Source organism: Sciurus vulgaris, assembly GCF_902686455.1.
Source record: "Sciurus vulgaris genome assembly, chromosome: 14".
In the NCBI taxonomy this organism is placed as follows: domain Eukaryota; kingdom Metazoa; phylum Chordata; class Mammalia; order Rodentia; family Sciuridae; genus Sciurus; species Sciurus vulgaris.
The window spans coordinates 72711671-72730672 of record NC_136475.1 but is presented as its reverse complement, the minus strand read 5'-3'; the positions used below and the strand labels follow the sequence as shown (position 1 = coordinate 72730672).

Here is a 19002-nt window from a genome sequence, read left to right as displayed (position 1 = left end):
TGTTAATATGATTAAAAGCATCCCATTGTTCATCTCCCAATGAAAGTTATTTTGAATTATTATCTGATTATCTTATAAACTCCATTATTAATAAATTTGACTCAAACTTAAGTAGTGAGCCTTAGTGCTTCCTTAAATTCCATACCTACAATGTGGATGGAACCCTTTTTTTCTGAGTTTCAGATTTGTCTGACATTATGAATTCCAACTAGTTCTTTTCTCATTTCTCTCTTCACACTGAATTCTTTTCCTAGTTTTATTATAATATGTCAATTTTTATGAAGATTCAGTGGTTAACACCAGAAAGCAATCAGGAAGTTATTTTATTTTATTATTATTATTTTTTGCTTTTTGGAAAAATTCATTTGCCTTATGTAGCTTTTTCCATTGTTTGATTCTCTAACATTTGGTGTACTTCTGTTTAAAGCATGTTTCTTGTAAGAAAAATATGGTTCAAATAAAAAAAATCATATTTTAACTGGTAAGATTAACTCATTTGTTATAACTTATGTACTGCATTTACTTATTTTTGATACTTCTTATATATATATATTTAAGGTGTACAAAGCAATACTTTGATATAAAAATACATTGTGAAATGAGTTAATCAAGCTAGTTAACATATGTATCACATAATAGTGACTTTTTTAGTGGTAAGAGCACGTAAGATCTATTCTCTTAGCATATTTCAAGTGTACAGTGCAATATTCTTCAGTTACCTTGCAAGATTTTTCCAGCTACCATGTCATACTGTAGGTCTCCAGAAATTGATGTTACAATAGGAAGTTTGTCCCCTTTGAACAATGTCTTCCCGTTCTCCCCACCCCCTGGCTCCTAGTAACCACCCTTCTACTCTATGAGTACAACATTTTAATTTCTCTGTGTTTGGCTGCCAGCTTTTTAATGTTAAGTTATTCCCTTTCTCCAAAACTTAGTGTTTTAACTCTTGTATATTACAGGATATATAGTGTCCTGTGTTTTATTTCTATTAAAAGTGTTCTGTGATATGACATATTCAGAAGGGCATGCAATATGCAAGCGTCCACCAGAATGTGACCTCTACTTTACAAGCCCGGGTACTCCACCTCTGATTTATAGAACTTCACAAATAAGATACTATTATTAGTGTTACTGTTCATTTAATTTATCCACAAGGTTACTACCATTCTCTCTCTGTCTCTCTCTCTCTCTTTTCTTTTTCTTTTTTTGTTGGAGGGGTACCGGATATGAACTCAGGGGCACTCAAACACTGAGTCACATCCCCAGCCCTATTTTGTATTTTATTTAGAGACAGAGTCTCGCTGAGTTGCTCAGTGCTTCGTTTATGTACCATTGTCTTTGATCACATGGTTAGTATCTCTTTCTTGCATCTGATATCTCCCTTCTGGAGTTCTTTTTTAAAAATTTGGAGGTATATATTCCTAAGGTGTTCCTTCACTGAGGATCTATTGATAATAAATTTTCTTGGCTTTTGTTCATCTGAACATATTCTGTTTCATCTTCATTCTTAAAAGGTAACTTTTGCTGACTATGCAATTGTAATGACCAATTTCTGTCTCATTATTTTGAAGACATTACCTTACAACCTTTTGATAGATTTTTGATAAGAAGGCAGATATCAAGCAGGAAGCTGTCTTCTTCTCTAATTTAAACCATACCTTTAGTACTTTATATTGTGTAGTTTCATCTGGAGATTAGATGTGAATATTTTCTAGAATTTTTAAGGATCAATAGAAACTACTGAATGTTCTCTCTATCTAATTCTCTCTAGTCACTCTTCTGGAACTATGAAATTTGATGAATCTTAGAAACTCAACCATCTCTGTAGCTCTCTTTCATGATTTCCTCCTCTCTCTAGCTTATTCTAAGAGTTTTGTTATACACAACTTTATTAATTACATTTTTCAGTTCTAATCTGTTCATTAACTCAGATTATTGAATTTTAAAATTTCTATGAAAAGCTGGGCATGGTGGTGTACACCTGCAATTCTAGCAACTTGGGAGGCTGAGGCAGGAGGATCACAAGTTTGATGCCAACCTGTGCAACTTAGTGAGACCCTATCTCAAAATAAAAAATTAAAAGAATATATGTCAAAATAAACATTTAAAAAAAAATATAACATATACATGTAGGGCCTGGGGACTTAGATCAGTGGTAAAGTGTTCCAGGGGCTCTTTCCCCAGTGCAAAAAAGAAAAAAAATTCACCATATATTTCATTTCCAGAAGTTAGTACTCTTCTTTGATATTTATGACAGTGTTTTTTTTTTATTTCTTTTTTATTTTTGTTTCATTGTACATATGACAGTGTTTTGTTCCTTGATTTTGTTTTAAATTATTTAAATATTGGAAGCATACTTTATATACTATAGCCTGCTGGTCAAATCTGGTACACTCCCTCTTTTTGTAAATACGGTTTACTGGGAACACGGGCAAGACCATTCCTTGTCATACTGCCCAAGGCTGCTTTCACACTAGCACAGCCAAGTGGATCTTCTTGACAGAGACTATAGCTTGCAAAGCCCCAAATATATACATCTGGCCCTTGAAAGAAGTTTGCCAAGCCCTGCTCTGAGTGATAATTCCCAGATCCAAAGCCTGTGTGTCTGATTCCCTGCTTGATGTTTCTGCTAACTTGTTTGATGATGTCTTACTCCATGAGTGGTCTTGTGAGTTTTTATTATGAGCTCATTTTTTGGTTGGTGTATTTGTGTGAGAATTTTATGAAGCTTGAATTAAAAGAATATTCTTCTATTTGTGTTTACTTTTGCCAAGCACCTGACCATTTTAAATTAATTTGTGGGGGAGGAACTTGGAATGTTTTCAGAATGGTGCATAAAGTGACCTGGAATCCAGGCTGGAGGGCTGATTTGTGGTTATTTATTACCTCTGGTAGTGGGTAGGGACTTTTATTTTTTCTTCCAACTAAAACCAAGGTTGAGACACATTTTTTTATTTTTTCCTATTTTCTTTCTTTCTTTTTCTTTCTTTTTTTTTTTTGCTAGTTCCCTTTGCACAGCAAATATTTTCTAGTTTGCTCTTTTACTGGGAATGTGGGCCTTTGGAGGCTCATTCCAAAATTTCCCTGCTGACACTGCACTGCCTTGTCCCCACACCCCAGGCCTTATTAAAACAGAAAGCTCCAATTTACAAAACACCAGAAAATGCCCTTAGGGTCCCGAGTCTGCTTGAGCATTCCATACTTATTTTCGGATCCTGGCTTCTACCTCTTTTTTAGCCCCTGGGGACTAAGATACCTTAATTTCTTACCAAGTCAACTACTCGTTTTATCCAGCATTTTAGAGGTGCTTTTTATGGGAGGATTTTCAGGAGAGAAATCTGTCATATTGCTGGGAATAACATCAGGAAAATTTTAAGTTAAAAAAAAATAATACCGGGGCTGGGGTTGTGTCTCAGTGGCAGAATGCTTGCCTAGCATGTGCAGGGCACTGGGTTCAATTCTCAGCATCGTATATAAATAGATAAAATAAAGGCCCATTGCCAACTAAAAAAATATACAGTTAAGGTTGGGGATATAGCTTAATGGTAGAGTGATTGCCTAGCATGCATAAGATCTTGGGTTTGATTCCCAGCCCCACAAAGAAAAAAGGAAAAAGAAAGTACAGGTACAATCAGGGAAATTAAAATAGAAAAGTTTCTTAACACTCTTCTGAGTTATGAGTGTTATCTTTGGAGACAGATAACCTGGTTTGGAACCAGACTCTGCCACTAAACTGTAGCTGGGGATATCAATAGACAAATGTTTTCTTTTTAAAAATTTATTTTATATGAGACAGGGTCTTGCTAACTTACCCAGGCTGGCCTTGAACTTGCGATCCTCCTGCCTCAGCCTCTCAGAGTTGCTGGGATTATAGGCATGCACTACAGAGCTGATTGACTAGGCAACCCTTTCCTGTAAAGGGCCAAATGGTGAGTATTTGCAGGCCACAGCAGCTACTCAACCCTGCCACTGTATCAGGCGGGTAGCCACGATTACACAATGTGTAATGGATGTCTCCGTGTTTCAATAAAACTTCATTTACAGAGGCAGGCAGTGAGCTGGGTTTGGGTTTGAGTTTGTATATCCCTGGCCTTGTGCAAGTTAATGAACCTCTTTCCACATCATTTTTCTCATCTCTAAAATGAGGACAATGATAATATCTGTGTCATGCATAGATTATTGTGAGCATTAAGTTAGTGAATTCATATAAATGCTAGTGTCAGCTTTGATGCTACTGTTGGAATTGATGATGGTAGTTTCAAACAGTTCCTGACTTCCTAAGATTATAAAGGTGTCTTCAGGACATTTGAGTATGTTCAATGCAGTGTCCTCTGCTGCAACCAACGTCTCATAATAGAAAGTTAACGTTCATTGATAGAAACAAACCACCCCAATCTCAGTGGTTTGAATAACATAGATTTAAGTCTGTATCCATCACAGGTTGATGGGAAGCTCTAATCACTGTGATCCCTCTAGAACCCTCACGGAACAGCCACCATCTTGAAATTGCTGGCCACTACAATTAAGTACTTACTTGGTCTGCAAGTTATGCGTGTTATTTCTGTGCACAATTCATGGTTGGGATTGGTCACATTCCTCTCCCACCAGTTTGTGCTGCATGTGCTATTGCAGAAGCCTTTGTTGATCATCCCATCCAAGAATGCTGGAACTATGCAAATACCTCACCTGAGACCATGCACATCCAGGGCTGCTCCAGGTGCAAGTATAAGAGTCCAGACATTTCAACCCAGTGGGGCACAATTCTGGTGGCCGTTTGAGCGCCAGATATCTCTGTGGATTTGACTCAACCTGGTGAGCAACTCAACATCTTCCTCTTTATAATCCTTCTTCCTTTTATTTTTTCCACATGGGTGGTTCTCAAGTACACTCCTTAATAAACATCCTGTACCCTCCACTCCATTTCAGGGTTCTTTTTAGATAATCCTACCTGTGACACTCACCACAGGCCTGAGAAAGGGAGAGCTGGAAATGTCTCCTGAGAGGTGCTGAGAGCTATCTTACTGAAGGGAACAAAAGTTGAAGCTACGGAGGAGAAAGTCTAAAGTCAGAATAATGATAATAGCTAATTAATTGAGCATTTACTTACTACATACCATATTAAAATGTGTTGTTTGAATTATCTCATTGGTTTTGAAGTCAAAACTTCTACAAAGTGGCTTCTTCTGTGGTAGCAGGTGCTGAACCCCCCTGCCCCATACCTGGCCATTTATGGGTCTTTGAAAGTACCTATGATCCCCCTTTGTTAAAGTGGGGCCTCCTCTTTCATCTCTGCTCTTAATCCCTTCACAGTGTGGTTCTGCCCCCCGACAGCTGAGGGTATTTTGCAGTTGCACCTCTGTGACCTCTCCATGAAGTGAAGAACGTGAGAGACTGTCCAATTTGATATCTTTGAGTATAAAACTCCCAGAGGAAGCTCCCTTTTCCCAGAAATCACGTTCTTTTACTGGAAGAGCTAGGGCAGTACATTTGTAGGGGCTGAGCTGGCTAACCAGGAAACCCTTCATGATCACTAAGAAATTATTCTGTGTGCTGAACCATAAAGTGATAAAATAAAATGGTAGCCTTGACAGATCCCTTAGAATCTAAGGCTGAGATCTTCTATTTCTAACTACTCTGAGCTGAGAAGTGGTTCCCAGAAGACCTCTGAGTAACTTAAAAACATTCCCTCATAAAAGTGATTGTTCAAGCGTGACTCAAAAGTTTCATTCCTAAACGCCCATCCAGCTGCTTCCTAGATTCACCCACAACATGATGCTCTCGATACTCTCGAGTTCACTTCCATACTTAAGGACCCAGCTGGGAACTGAGCCCAAGTTGTCTGACCCAAGAGTTGGATCTTAACCCAGCATTCTACTTCTTCCTGGTACACAGATATCCAGGGTTGCATGTTTACATTCTACAGATGCTGTTGTACGTGCTCATGTCAATTTTCTGGCAGTGATTCTCTGGCCATTAGCTGTAAGAAGACTGTAGAAAGAAATTCCACTTCTCCATCTCTTTCTCCTGAGCCTTTGAAAGATAATTTTCCATAGTTTCAGAAAGAATCCTTGAATCTAGTCAGGAATATTAGACCCCTAAGCAAAAATGTCTAAAATTCTTTCCTTATGTTGGGGAGATGGAAGGGGGAGGAGAGATATTGGGGACTGAATTAGAACAAGATATATTCCATGCTTGCGTAATTATGTCGAAATGGATTCCACTGTCACGTATAACTAAAAAGAACCAATTAAAAACACACTTGAAGACCACTGGTCTCCATCCCTGACCGGCTGAAAGAAAAGAAAAAATCAGTTGGCTCTAAAAAATGGCTAGCAAATGTGTGCGTGAATGAACAAGTCAATAGTCGGAAGGAAGGAAGGAAGGAAGGAAGGAAGGGAGGGAGGGAGGGAGGGAGGGAGCGAGGAAGGAAGGAAGGAAGGAAGGGAGGGAGGGAGGGAGGGAGGGAGCGAGGAAGGAAGGAAGGAAGGGAGGAAGGAAGGGAGGGAGGGAGCGAGGAAGGAAGGAAGGAAGGAAGGAAGGAAGGAAGGAAGGAAGGAAGGAAGGAAGGACGAATTCCATCTCCAGACTCTTGAGAACTTCAGGCTCTTGGGGCAAGGTTTGTGTTCACAATGAAAAAAAGGTAGTTGGTGGTTTCTTATTGCTTGACTCCTACTGCAATTAGGGGCCCAGAGGGACAGAATTGTTCCTTTAACACGCGCTGAGAGTGTACTATGAATTGCACCCTATGTTGCTCTGGGGATTTGACCCAACAGGTCTCTATACAGACCTCCAGAGATGTAGTTAAGACGTGGAAATCAGTGTAGGCACCTGGACCGTAGCTGGTTCCTTGTATTTATAGCAGAAAACATGGGGAAATCTAAAGATGGAAGATGCCCTTTTTGGAAATGGAAACGAGGTGCCCTATGGAGGTGGAGGATTGGAAAGGGTTAAGTGTAAGGTTCCTGGCAGCTGGCAGTTGTAACCTGACCCCTCTCAGCAGTAGCTTTTTAAACCTGGGCTTTAAAACCCGGAAACCTGGTGGAATCCCAGACGCTGGGCTGGTTTTACTGGTCTGCCTCTCTGTTTAGAAAGTCAGGTCTTTTTTTTTCTTGAGCTGGTATTTCTTTGGTGGTGTGAGTTTCCTCTGTGTATTGCTCAGTTTCATCCACATTATGTTGAGTTTTACTGGGTGCGTTCGTAGTATGTCCAGGTCTCCAATAATAGGGTAAATTGAGAAGACAACAAAAGATGTTATAAAGCAGTGACTATTTTAATGAGATAATTCTGTCAATCTAGAGTGGTTTTTCTTCTTCTTCTTCTATTTTTTTTGTGGTGTGGGGATTGAACCCCGGGCCTTGTGCTTGACAGGCAAGCACTCTACAAACTGAGCTATATCCCCAGCCCAATCTTAGAGTGTTTTTATACAAATGTAACAAAATTCTTTCTGCAGAACTTTTCAAATCATTAATTCAGGGATAGAAAACTTTTTCCCATCCTGCAGAGAGACACTGCTTGATTTAGTTGAAGCATTTTAATTTAGGTAGAGGGAAAATCTGGGCGAACCCTCTCAGCAGAGTCCTGAATGCAAATAGCTAAAGACAGTCAGAATGTCCAGACCAAACCTCAGCAGTTATTAACCAGGACTTGCCTCCATTCTGACTTACAAGGACGATGAATGGAAATCAAGTCTTTTCCCACAAGAAGTGTGCGGTCTGTCACAGAGTATGTGCCACAAGTCCAGTCCCTCAGAGGGTTCAGAAGAGAGAGGGTAATAGGGGTTTAAGGTCATCGAAAGAGCTTCATGGAAGTAAAGGCTCTTCAATTCTATTTGGAGGAGGAGGACCGGGTCCAGGAGATAAGAGTATCTGAGAATGAATGAGCAGAGGTTTTTCCAAAAACACCAAGACACCAAGAGTAGATGTCTCGTTGATACTGTATTTTCTTCTTTCAAAGAAAAAGAAGAAAACAAAAATAGGAGGATGAATGGAGTTGGAACAGAAGGTTTGCTTGGGGAGTAGTCCAAGGTAAAAAAAAGGGAGAGGCACCCCAGGAAGAGCCTTGGGTCTCTGAAAAGCAGGCAAGGCTGGGAGTTGATATGAGGAGGTGGAGTAGTGCCCTCACTCCTTATTTGCTTCTTTTTTTCTAGATATATTTATTCTCCATATAGTGTTTTCATCAATCTGATGGGAGGCAGTGTATATTCGGGGGGAAAATTAATATCAATTGTTAACTCAGGCAGCACTGTGTTCTTAGTGCCATTGGGTGAAGATTTCAATGTAGATACAAGAAATACTATTAATGATTCTCATTACTCATGTCCTGAAACTCAAGGAAGCAATTTCAGCAACTCCACAGCCTGGACAGCATTGAAGCTGAAGCAAAGCAGGAGGTTTCTTTAAAAATTGGATCACGATTTATAAGTAGCTGTATCTGAGTAGAGAGAACATTATTGCCCATCTGGCGCTCAACCAATCTTGCAGGTGTCTGGACATCTTTGAACTTAAGCAGGGAAACTGGGAAAAGTTCCATCGACTGAATGAAAGAAATATTTAAAACTGAGATACCAAAGTGAAATGAAAGTAATTTGGGGGACTTCTATGATAAAAAACCCAGTGTTTCATAGATTTCTTTATTGAAGTGCATCTCGGTTCCATGCATCCAAGTGTTTTCCAAGATACAAACTCTTTGACAGCAGGATCCAATTTTCTAGATACCTCCTTGGGCCAGTGAGGTTTGGAGGGTGTGAATGTCAAGTGTAAATCAAGTTGCATGAACAGTTATTTAATTGTTATGTAGTTTCATGTCAATGTTCAAAAGTTCTGAATAAATGGACATGAAAAAAATCTCAGTGAAAGATGAATCATTTAGCAGATTTTGGCTGGCTACAGAATCATTTGGTTGTCTTCAGAGGCTCCTTGGTGTGCTACTTATTCTTGATTGTGCAGAAGGTAAGTGAGACAGGGAACAGAATAATCAGGGAGGGAAAGCAGCATACTGCAAACTTTATTCTTAGTGAGGCCCTTTTTGTTGATTGACTCCTTTAAACTTGCAGAAAGGCAGAATGTGCTTCTGACCCTTTTTCCACTTATAGGTCTCATTTCCCACCCCACAGCCCTTTCTCAATACTTGCCATGCAGGTCTTATTTGTTCAAGGTCTGTCTGCTCCATTAGACTGTGTGCTCCATGTGGACAGTCTGTATTGCTATGGCCAGGCAATCAGGATGCTCAGAGTCAGCTATGGGCTTCAATCCAACAAATTCTACACTGAAAATGCAAGTCTGTTTTGAACTTGCTGCAAGGTTTCACACGGTCTAACTGGTGTCCCTTTTGCTATTCAACAACCAAAGATGCTGTAAAGGAAGGGAAGCACTGGGTTAATCCTCAGTTCAATTGGTTCCCCTGTCCTGGGGTGCACCTCATGTCTTTTTGCAAGGCAGACCTACAGCCTGGCAGACAGACCCTGGCATCTTCATTGGATGAGTCTCTGCTTTAATTCTTCATCTCTGAAGCTTCATTTTATTTCTCATGGGAGCTGAGTCAGACAGGAGGAAGTCACACACTTCCAATCTCTGTCATCCCTACCTTTTGATGAAATAGTCAAAAATGCAAGAGAGAGCACTCTGAAAGTGAATGGAGTATCTATCTCAAGCTGCAGATTCCCTCTTTGGCCACTGATTATAGAGGAGAGTGTGGGATTTCCAGTCTCTGACACTTTGACTGAGATGTGGGCAGCCAACCTTACGGTGAAGGCACAGGTTTCATTCTGGCCCAAATGTGAACACGCTGATGTCTAGGCCAAAACTAGCTGATGTTCAAAAAAATCTTCCAGAATCCTAGTGAGTAGCCTGAGAAAATATAGACCCAGGTTCTGTTTTTAATTCTTCTCTTCCTGTTTCCTATTCCCCTTTCCTCTTTTCCCTGTTTGCTCCTGTCTCATTGATTCCTCTTTCCTTTCCCCAATTCATTCCTTTTCCTTCTTTACCTCTACTTTTTGCTCCTCCTTTCCCTGCATACCTGTTGATTGACTCCTTTAAACTTGCAGAAAGGCAGAATGTGCTTCTGACCCACCCTTTTTCCACTTATAGGTCTCATTTCATGAGAAAGCCATCTCTCCTGCTTTCTACCTTGTATTAGTCAACTTTTTGTCACTATAATGAAATACCTGAGACAATCAGCTTCTAAGAGAAAAGGTTTATTTAACTCATGCTTTTGGAGATTCCAGTCCATGATAGAGTGGCCCAGTTTCTTTGAGTCTCTGGTAAGGCAGCACATCATGGCCGGAGTGTGTGGTAGAGGAAACCACTCTTCTCATGAGCCAGAAAGAAAAAGAACAGCAGGAAGAGACCAGAGCCTTCCTGGAAGTTCCCTTTGAGGGCAAGCCTCCAATGACCTAAGGACTTTCTCCTAAAGATTCCACCACCCCAGGCACCACCCTGAGGACCAGACCTTTAACAGTGGGCTTTGGGGAGTACTCATCCATACCACATCACCCCCTGAGCTCACTTCTCCATCCCTCAACCTCTCTTTTTCTCTCATGCTCCTTCCTTTCTTCTTTTGTATGCAACCTCTTAAGTTCCTGCTGCTTTTCCTTCTCCCCTCCCTTTCTCTCTCTAAGAATTTCTTGATAAAACTAGAAAGAACTAAAAGGGTCTCCTTGAAATCCTTGGTTGGAAGAAAACATGGGTAGAAGCAGTTCTGATCATAGGCAGCCACTAAATTTGATTTGTAGCTGATCTTAAACGTAGGAAAAGATTTTCAATTACAAAACTCATAAAGTGTAAAGATGAGGGAACCTGGCTGCATTTTGAGTTTGACTAATGGTCTCAAAGTGCTTTAAAATGTTTGGCATTTGCCAGCCTTTCTTTCTTCCCCTAATCCTCAAACCCATGAGTTTTTTATGGGAAACATAATCCTCTTTTCTGATTCATTTACACTTAGCTCATCTGAGTATTGTTTTGTGAAAACCATCTGAAGTCCAAGAAGTTTTATGAGATCTTTAAAGACTTGGTTTTTGAACCAGGAAGTTGTGTACTGCCAATATAAATGGACCCTGAACCCTAGAGGGGTTTGGGTCCGGGATCCATGGCATTAAACTGGGTCTAGACTTGGCAAAGGCTGATCCCTGTGCCTGACAGAAACTGGGCTTTCACTTTCAAAATTATAGCAAGTTCAGTGTTTTAGATGAGCGACCGTCTCATTTGATAGTATGTGGGGAGTAGAACACATTTTTCAAGGATTATCTTGCTAGTTTTGTAAATGGTAAGAGGCTTATTTGGAAAACTGTGACTTTGCTGGAGTCTCCCAGCTAGAGTGGGCTGCTAACTCATATGCATGTTTCCACATTAATGGCTGTGCACTCACATGGGTATGGTCTTTTAGGGATGGGGTTAACATTCACACTATAGGTTTTTCCTGTTGTTATGTTTTGGGTATGATCAACTGTGACAGGCAAAAGTCTGCCATAAAGAGAGTTATAATGGATTGACCATGGTTTAGAAAGATCTACCTCTGCACTGCTATGGGTCAAGAGAAAGGAAGATTGCACTGTAATTTTTTTTTTTTTTTTTTTTTGCTGTTCCAGGGATTGAACTCAGGGGTTCTTAACTACTGAATCACATCCCCAGTCCTTTTTATTTTTATTTTATTTTTTTAAATTTTAAGACAAGGTCTTTCTAAGTTGTATAGGGCCTCACTAAGTTGCTGAGGCTAGCTTTGAACTTGCAATCCTCCTGCCTCAGCCTTCTGAGTTGCTGGGATTACAGGTATGCACCACTGTGCCAGGTTTGCACTATATATTTTTAATGGTATAAGACATTATCCTCTACCCTGGCACGGTGGCACATGCCTATAATCCCAGTGGCTCAGGAGGCTGAGGCAGGAGGATGAGAAGTTCAAAGCCAGCCTCAGCGAAAGCAAAGTGCTAAGCTACTCAGTGAGACCCTGTCTCTAAATAAAATACAAAATAGGGCTGGGAATATGGCTCAGTGGTTGAGCCCCTGAGTTCAATCCCTGGTACCCCTCCCAAACAAACAAACAAAAACCCAAAACATTTTGCTTCAAAGAGATAGAGTATGGTAAAAGTCATTTCCCCCACAAATATAAGGATCCCAGGCAGTTTCCTGGGCACTCTGGAAACTGAAGCTCAGAGAGAAAAGGATTTGCTCAAGTCCCCCCCGCCCCCCGCCCCGGAAGTAAAGCAGCAGTGCCAGAGCCTAGCATCCCAGACTCCATGTCCAGGCTGTGCCCTCTACAGACAGCTGCCTCTGCTTTGACGTATGCCATCGTCCATCAGTGTCCTGGAAGCCATCCACCAGAAAAGCCCACCCACCACCAAAGACTTGTGAAGTCCCTGCCTGCTGGTGATACTGTCCTTTACATTGCCAGAACTTTCGCCTGACATCTCTCTTCTCCTCTCCTGTCTCTTCATTATGTTGTTAGCTCTGCTAGACTCCCCTCTCACCACTAGCGCCTACTTAAACTGCTGTTATCTAATCCCTACTTGAGAGGGAAAATCTTTGTGGACTGATCTGAGTTGCAGGTAGGAAATGTTTTCTCTGCATGCTGTGAACAGTCCACAAGCTGTTCTGTGATATAGGACCACAGAAATCAGGTCCTGCCTTGTAAGAGTTCTAGTATTTTCCCAAAGTGTTACTTAATTCAGTTTTTGTTTCTGTTTTTAAACCAGATAGGAAGTTTCTCAAAAACAAAGGCATTTTGCCTTAGCATACTTTGTATCTCTGAGGTTCTACTTCTGTGTCTTCTTCAGAGCAGGTGCTTAGTGGATATTTATTAGCTTGTCTTGTGTTTTTCATACAGAACCAGGTGTCTTTCTGATCCTCCTCCTCCCTCAATTTTCTCAGCTGGTTCACTTTGGCCTGGCTCAGACACTGACCTAGAATGATCCTGTCCAGAGGGACCCTGGATGTTTTCAGAGCTGCAGACTGTTAGGGCTAGAAGATAATTTTATTTTTATTTGTTGTTTTATTTTTTTTCCATATTTTTATTGGAGCACTAAAATTATACCTAATGGTGGGATTTATTGTTACATATTTGCACATGACATGATATAAAATACAACGATATAATTTGGCTAATATTATTCCCCAGTATTTCCCCTTACCTTCTCCTCCTTCCTCTGCCTGGTCCCTTTCTTTTCCTGATCTCCCTTTGATTTTCATTAGATTCCCCCCCACCTTTCTTTTCCTTTTTCTTCTCTAAAGACACCAGGAGGGAGCTGATGTTCAGTGAGGGGAGGTGAAGTGCCTGAGGTCTTCCAGCTAATTAGCAGCAGCAGTCTTAGATTGGAACCGAAGTCTTGTCCCTCTACTGCCTGTTATTTATTCGATGACAGTGGCTCACAGAACAGTGTTCTCACAGGAAACTGATGCTTAGGCAGTTGTCCTGGAGTCCTCTCCTGCCAAATCAAATACTGGAGTTCTTCCTACAATGAAAAAAAAAATATGGAAGAAGGGATTGCTTTTATCAATTTTAAAGGTCCTTTCCATTAATATTGCTTAAATGATTCTCACCTGCTACCAATTGTCTACTGGCCAATGCAGGCAGACAAGAAAGCAAAAGGAAAGCCACACATAAACATGAACAAGAACCGAAGACTTGGACAGGCACCATACTTGGAACAAAGGCAAAAAAATAAACAACAACCCCACCTCCAATAGCCCCCAAACAAAACAAAACATTGCTAAGATCATGCCTTTTATATTGCATTCATATAGTAAAATCATGCATTCTGCTGGTGACATCATTTTTAATTCAAGTATGAGAAGTAAAGATGCTATTATTTCCTGGTTTTCCCCAAAGAGCAATGCCCCCTGGAACATTCTGCCTTCTCCCTTACTGTGATCTTGGGTCACCTCCAGACTGAGTGTGATTCTTTTGGGATCGGAGTCCTGGGGAATTGATCTGACTTAAAAAAATCAAACCAAAACACTAATAGTGGCTTAGAGGTTGTCAGGGATCCTGAACTATATTCCCATCCTGCAGGACCAAGGGCAGGGCTGCCTGCGGTTGATTTCTGTTGCGGTTTTCCCCATCGGCGCGGGCGCCCCCTGCTGACCACCCTGCACTATTGTACCTGCCGAGCGAGTAGTAGGGTACCAGACGGAAGTTGCTGACCAAAAAGTCAGTCACCGGGAATTTACAGTCCCAGAGAGGAGCATCTAAATGTTTTCCGATGGAGAGCTCGGCGCACCCCGGACAAGTTGTTTTGGGGCTCGATTTGGCATTTTAATTCAATCCCCGCAGCAAGTATCTGAGGAAACACGGATAAGAAAGTGCCTGGACTTCTAAACACTGTCAAACGAATACTAAAGAGCTTCCAGAAGGAACGGACAGTTCAGTAACTTGGCTGAGACCCTCGTCCTGTCCCGGGTGGGCTCTGCCTTTCCGATCCACGGTCACGATCTCTGTGGATGTGCAGGGTGGCGGCGTGTGCTCGGGCTCATCTCACGCTCTCCCCAATTAGGATTTACTGCCTGACGTCACGTCTGCCGGAGATTGGCTGTTCAGATCTGACACTCGGTTCCACCGGAGAGGAACTTTTTAAAGACTTTGCAGCGGGGCTGCCTCCGAGCGTCCCGCGCGCTCTCGCTCGCCCTCGCCCACTCTTGCCGGGTCCCAGGCGCAGCGCCCGCTGCACCCTCCGCGGGGCGGGCGGACCCTCACCTTGCACAGCCTGCTCCCCTCGCCCCTCCCCTCCCCGGCTCCGCGCTCCCCACCCCCACGCCCGCCCCCTCCTCCCAGCCACTTTCGGCCGGGGTCTGGGGCTGCTCAGCCGTCCGCAGCACTTCCTCTCTTGCAACCGAGTTGGCCTTCTCCCCACCTTTCCCGGGCTCTCGGCAGCTCCCGGGGGAGCCGGAGCGCGCCGGGAAGGGCGAGGGCTGCCGCACCGGGCGAGCCACACGGCCGGGGGCGGGGGCCCAGACGCGATCGGCGGGTCGCGCGGGCAGGGGCCCGCGATGGCGGGGGCCTGGCTCAGGTGGGGGCTCCTGCTCTGGGCAGGGCTCCTCGCGTCGTCAGCGCACGGCCGGGTCCGAAGGATCACGTACGTGGTGCGCCCGGGCCCCGGCCTGGCGGCGGGCTCCTTGCCCCTGGGCGGGCCCCCGCGCCCGCGGACCTTCAACGTCGCGCTCAACGCCAGGTACAGCCGCAGCTCGGCTGGCGCCGGCGTCTCGGTCGGGGCTCCCTCGGAGCGGACCCGGCGCACGAGCAAGCCCAGCGGCGCGGCCCTGCAAGGGCTCCGGCCGCCTCCGCCACCGCCGGAGCCGGCGCGTCCCGGGGGCCCCAGCGGGCAGCTCTACCCCAAGCCCGGCGGTCATCCGGCGGCGGCCCCCTTCACCAAACAAGGCAGGCAAGTCGTGCGCTCTAAAGTGCCGCAGGAGACCCAGAGCGGCGCGGGCTCGAGGCTGCAGGTTCACCAGAAGCAGCAGCTGCAGGGGTAAGCCCACACCCCCACCGCCCGCCCGCCGAGCGCGCCGGGCCACTCGGAGCGGGTCGGGGCCACTCGGAGCCCTGCGGTGGCTGAGGGCGTCGAGAGCGGTGGCTCGACTTTCTCTTTCCCGCCTGGAGATCTCAGAGAAGAGCGGGGTGTGGGGAAGCCCAAGCACTTTTACTGACGTTAAACTCGGAGTGCATTGTTACTGAGCTGCGGGCAAACACAAAAGGCATGGCTGCCCGGGGCGTAACCTCCCGTGCGCAACCCGAGCTACTCCTAGATGGGCGTAAGCATGAAGTCACTACAGCTTAATCCCACAGCATCAATTAAACGTTTCTGCGACTCAGTTTCAATTTTGGTCTAGTTAATGAAAATAAACGTTTTGAGGGAGGACTGGCTGTAAAGATCCAGCTCCTGTTCTGTGGCCTAGAACTTCTTGGCACGTCAGAAATTGTGAGCTTGGGCTTCCCTGCACCTGTGGGGTCTGATCTGCTGGGGGTCAGGGTGGAGTCTTAGCATCCACAGAATTTTGGATTGGAAATTTCTGTTACTGGGAGCTGGGAAGTATCTGCCCTGCTCTGCTGTCTTCCCCATTAATCACAGTTTGGGATGTGGGGAAAACTTTTTGCATAGTTGACTTTTTTCCTTCAGGGATGATCCCAGGTGGTGTGACCTCACTCTTTTTGACACTTCTTTCTGAAACTGTTTCAAATTGGGCCCAGATAATATGCAGTGTTTGGCTTTACTTTAATTGGGGGGTTAACACAACCAGTTCTTTGGACCTTGTCTTCTCAAATTTACCGAGCTCAAATTTACCTAGCTCAAATTTACCTAGCTCAAATTTACATAGCTCAAATTTACCGAGTCTGGTAGGAGGAGGCCGGCCTTTTAGGAACCTTTTTGAAAACTTGGGTTCTTGGGAAGGGAACATTGCTGCTGCTGGTCTCAAGGATCTTGTTTTGTTGCAGGGTCAATGTCTGTGGAGGGCAGTGCTGCCATGGCTGGAGTAAGGCCCCTGGTTCCCAGAGGTGCACCAAACGTAAGTTGCAGTGTTCACAGCAGCCCTGCACAAAGTGGGTCAAAGTTGGGCTGTCCACAGAGAGGGTGGGTCTCACAGGGGTCACTTGGAGGGACTGATGCTACCCTGGGGAAGTCTGAAATACAGTCTGCCTCTTACCTGTAGCCTTCATTGGCATTTGGGAAGGGCTGACTCAATAACCACAGTGTCAATGTCAGCGTGTGGTACAGAACCATTCTGTGTATCCAAGACGCCCCTGTACTCAGCCGAGGTGGCGATTACTTGGTCACACCTGTGTATCGAGAACTGGGGGAAAAAATTCCCATTTGAGGTATCCCATATGATAGAACCTATACTGTTAATTCACACATGATACCAACAAATATAAACATTCTTTGAAATGATGGCAAAAGAGGAATGGGAGATAGGAGTTCTATTCTGGAATATGACTTTCTTTCTTTCTTTTTTCTTTTCTTTTCTTTTCTTTTCTTTTTTTTGTGGTTCTGGGGATCAAACCCAGGATCTCAGGCATGCTAGGCAAGCATTCTGCCACTGAGCCACATCCCAGTCCTACATTAATAGTTTTCAATAAAACTTTCTGAAAGTAACAACCAGAATTCTTCATCCTTGAGGCCTGATTGTTTTCTAGATGCTATGAGTGGGGGGCTTCTGTCTTGCTTTTCCAGTTAATATGCAGGCTTAGAAGTGTTTTAGAAAACGTATTAATGATGCATATAGGTTTGAGAACATTGGAAAGTATTTCCGCTATGCATTGTGAAGTTAAGGATTAAATTAAATCTGACCTTCTTGACAGGTGGATGCTAAGTCTGATGCTAACTGGAAATAGTTTTACTTCTCCTTCCAAAATTTAAGCCCTCCTAGATGTTCTCCACACAAAGCTAGAACCATTACCATATGAATTGGAATCATCCAAAATTTCAGCTGCTTCCCATTATTCAGCATAACAAGTAAAATGTTGTATGTTGTTTGAATTTTTAAGTACTGGTGGAAAAATAAAAAGAATTTCAGATACTGTCATTTGAGTGACCTTATTTCTTGAAAAACACCTTCAGTCGTTGAAGGAAACAGGGGCTTTGGCATAGAGACTTTACTTTTGTAAAAAGGAATGTCCACATGTTTTATGCTTTGGCTATGATCAAGGAGTAATAGCTGATATAAACCATGAGATCAGAAATACTCAGGGTTGTAGCATTTTAGATTAAATCACCATTTTTTCAATTCTTAACTTCTTAGATTATACTTGACAGAAATGTGCCAGCATTTTCCTGAGTTTAATTGCTCAAGTCAAATGGCACTCCCTCCCTTCTCCCCAGTAACTCCATCTGCTCAAAACCTGATGTGATGTGGTTTGCCTGTAACACAGAGGTGGCCCATCTGTGACAGACCATTGCAGTGGGATATTGCTGGGTAAAGGTTAAATATACAGGGCTGGGTTTTACAGACGGGCAATGATCCTTGATGCCTATTGGAGAGAGTGCTCTAAGGTTTAACAAGTTTGCTTGGCAAAGGATATAACTGAGTGGCCTCTCTGAAATGAAGATTGTTTAGTCTCTGGTTTTCTGAGGATTTGGGGATCCAAGCTGTTCTAGAAGATCCAAAGATGCTCTAGAAGTGAACATCCAGATTCTGGGCATTCACCTCTTGGGTTCCTGCTTCTCCAGGCAAGGGAGGCAAAGACAAAGACACGTGTGTGCCTGTGTTTGCCCCCTGGTGATCCAGACAGAGAAAAGCCACAGAAGACTTTTGGTCAGAGAGTTAAGGTTGCATGCTTACCCAAGTGACAGAGGAGGTTGTGATATTGAATTATCTTGAAATACCTACAAACGCTTGTAACTTTTGGTTTGAAATTTCCTTCTAGCTCCTAGGAGGTAGTACATGTACAGGATTGGTATCTAAGCAAAGCAATATCACTGTTCTTTTCTGTGAGTTTCAGCATTCAAAAGATTGACAAATGAATTCAGGCCCAAATGCTGGAAACTAAAATCACAACTCCCTTCAGGAATTATTGTATTTTAAAAAGGGATGCTGGGGTAGGTCACTGCTCAACTCAAACTAATACATCTATAAAAGTGGATATTTTTAATGGGGGCTTGTTTCATATGTATCTGGTAGATCCAGAAAGATGTGGGGGACTTCCTCCTTCAGACAGGACCACTGATACTATAAAGCTTATATCCCTGGTTGAGTAATGTGATGCCAGGAAGGGCTGCTGGCCTGAGGTTCGGAAGACCTGATTTCAAACGCTGAAGCGCTCACTAAGTGCATAGCTTTGGAGAATTCACTTGACCTCTCTGGTCCCCTTCTATCCAGAAATGACTGTGCCAAAACCTTGCCTCCTCTGTAGGATTGTTGTAGGTATCAAGGTAAAAAAGAATGGGTGTAAGCCTTGATGAAACCAGAAAGATTCTTAGAGTTTGTTTTGGTTCAAGCCAAGTAAACCCTATCTCATTTATATATTACTTGGTTTTATTCTTTCCCTATGTATGTATTTCTTCTTTCCCTATTGGTCTTT

The 19002-nt window shown here is 43.3% G+C and overlaps 1 protein-coding gene across 6 annotated transcripts in view; it reads left to right on the top strand.

The window, feature by feature from the left end:
* LTBP1 (latent transforming growth factor beta binding protein 1) overlaps positions 1 to 19002 on the top strand; it is a 492924-nt gene that overhangs the window by 53543 nt on the left and 420379 nt on the right. For 5 of the 6 annotated variants that reach the window (XM_079109941.1, XM_079109940.1, XM_079109938.1 and 2 more), the window contains exons 1-2: positions 14291 to 15454; positions 16420 to 16490. In XM_079109941.1, coding sequence (XP_078966067.1) covers positions 14430 to 15454; positions 16420 to 16490 — 1096 coding nt within the window. In that variant the 5' untranslated portion in view covers positions 14291 to 14429. Of the gene's footprint in view, positions 1 to 14290; positions 15455 to 16419; positions 16491 to 19002 lie in introns of those variants that run through there. The other variant, XM_079109942.1, reaches the window with a different exon arrangement.